The 971-nt window shown below is 41.4% G+C and overlaps 1 protein-coding gene across 1 annotated transcript in view; it reads left to right on the forward strand.

The window, feature by feature from the left end:
- The window catches only part of tbxtb (T-box transcription factor Tb), a 4,662-nt gene that overhangs the window by 1,569 nt on the left and 2,122 nt on the right, over positions 1–971 (forward strand). Inside the window, exons 3-6 of the mRNA XM_020601732.1 lie at positions 1–47; positions 193–254; positions 367–428; positions 538–716. The exon at positions 1–47 is cut by the window's left edge and continues 94 nt beyond it. Coding sequence (XP_020457388.1) covers positions 1–47; positions 193–254; positions 367–428; positions 538–716 — 350 coding nt within the window. The remainder of the gene's footprint in view (positions 48–192; positions 255–366; positions 429–537; positions 717–971) is intronic.

Consider the following 971-nt stretch of genomic DNA (forward strand, 5'->3'; position numbering starts at 1 on the left):
TCCCAGAGACACAGTTCATTGCAGTCACAGCATACCAGAACGAAGAGGTTGGCAATAAAGCATTATTTCTAATAAAAATGTTTTATTATTACTAGAATTGCTGTAACAATAATGATTTTGTATATGCATAAAATGCATGCGTAATTTCCGCACGGTGCTGGTTACTTTTTGTTTTTTATGTTTGGATTTTAGATAACTGCACTTAAGATAAAGTACAACCCTTTTGCCAAGGCCTTCCTAGATGCAAAAGAAAGGTAAGAACATGTAAAGTTTTATTTTGCCAGAACATTTATGGATGTTTGTAAGAAAAAGTTTGGTGCAACAATATGTCTAATAGAAATTAATGAATTTATGTTGTTCTTGCAGAAGTGATAACAAAGACTTAAGAGAGGATGCCACTGAAAATCAACAGTCAACTTACTCTCAGTGTAAGTATACACTAGTAATTATATCTAATTTGTGTACTTTCTTCTCAGACTGGTGAGTTACATGGTATTCATATGCTCCCATCATGTCTTTGCTTCTCTATGGAGCCAGTAGGTGGTTGGTTTGTTCCCGGGACAGGCTCCCTCTGCCCTCCTGCCAATCCTCACAGCCATTTTGGGAGTCACATCTCCCTCTCACCTTCCCACGGCTGTGAGCGCTACTCCACCCTGAGGAGCCACCGCTCTGCCCCCTACACTAGCCCTTACGCCCATCGGAGCAGCTCACCCAGTAAGTGACCTCCTTTGCTCTTTACCTCCATACATTCAGGAGTTATACCACTTCCTCCAGAGTCATTAACAAGAAACTCAAACAAATGCTGCTGAGGGCACAATGCTCTACATTCCTCTGGCTTTTGTGTGAGTGGAGCTGCAGAGCTGTAAATGGTTGGGCTTCAGGTGAGGAATGTATGGGCACAAGATTCACACCCATCACTCTCATACTGGTATCTGAAGGATGAGTTCTGAATCAACAACAGAATTTGATTT

This window comes from Monopterus albus, unplaced genomic scaffold (assembly GCF_001952655.1).
Source record: "Monopterus albus unplaced genomic scaffold, M_albus_1.0 scaffold3.1, whole genome shotgun sequence".
Taxonomy (NCBI): domain Eukaryota; kingdom Metazoa; phylum Chordata; class Actinopteri; order Synbranchiformes; family Synbranchidae; genus Monopterus; species Monopterus albus.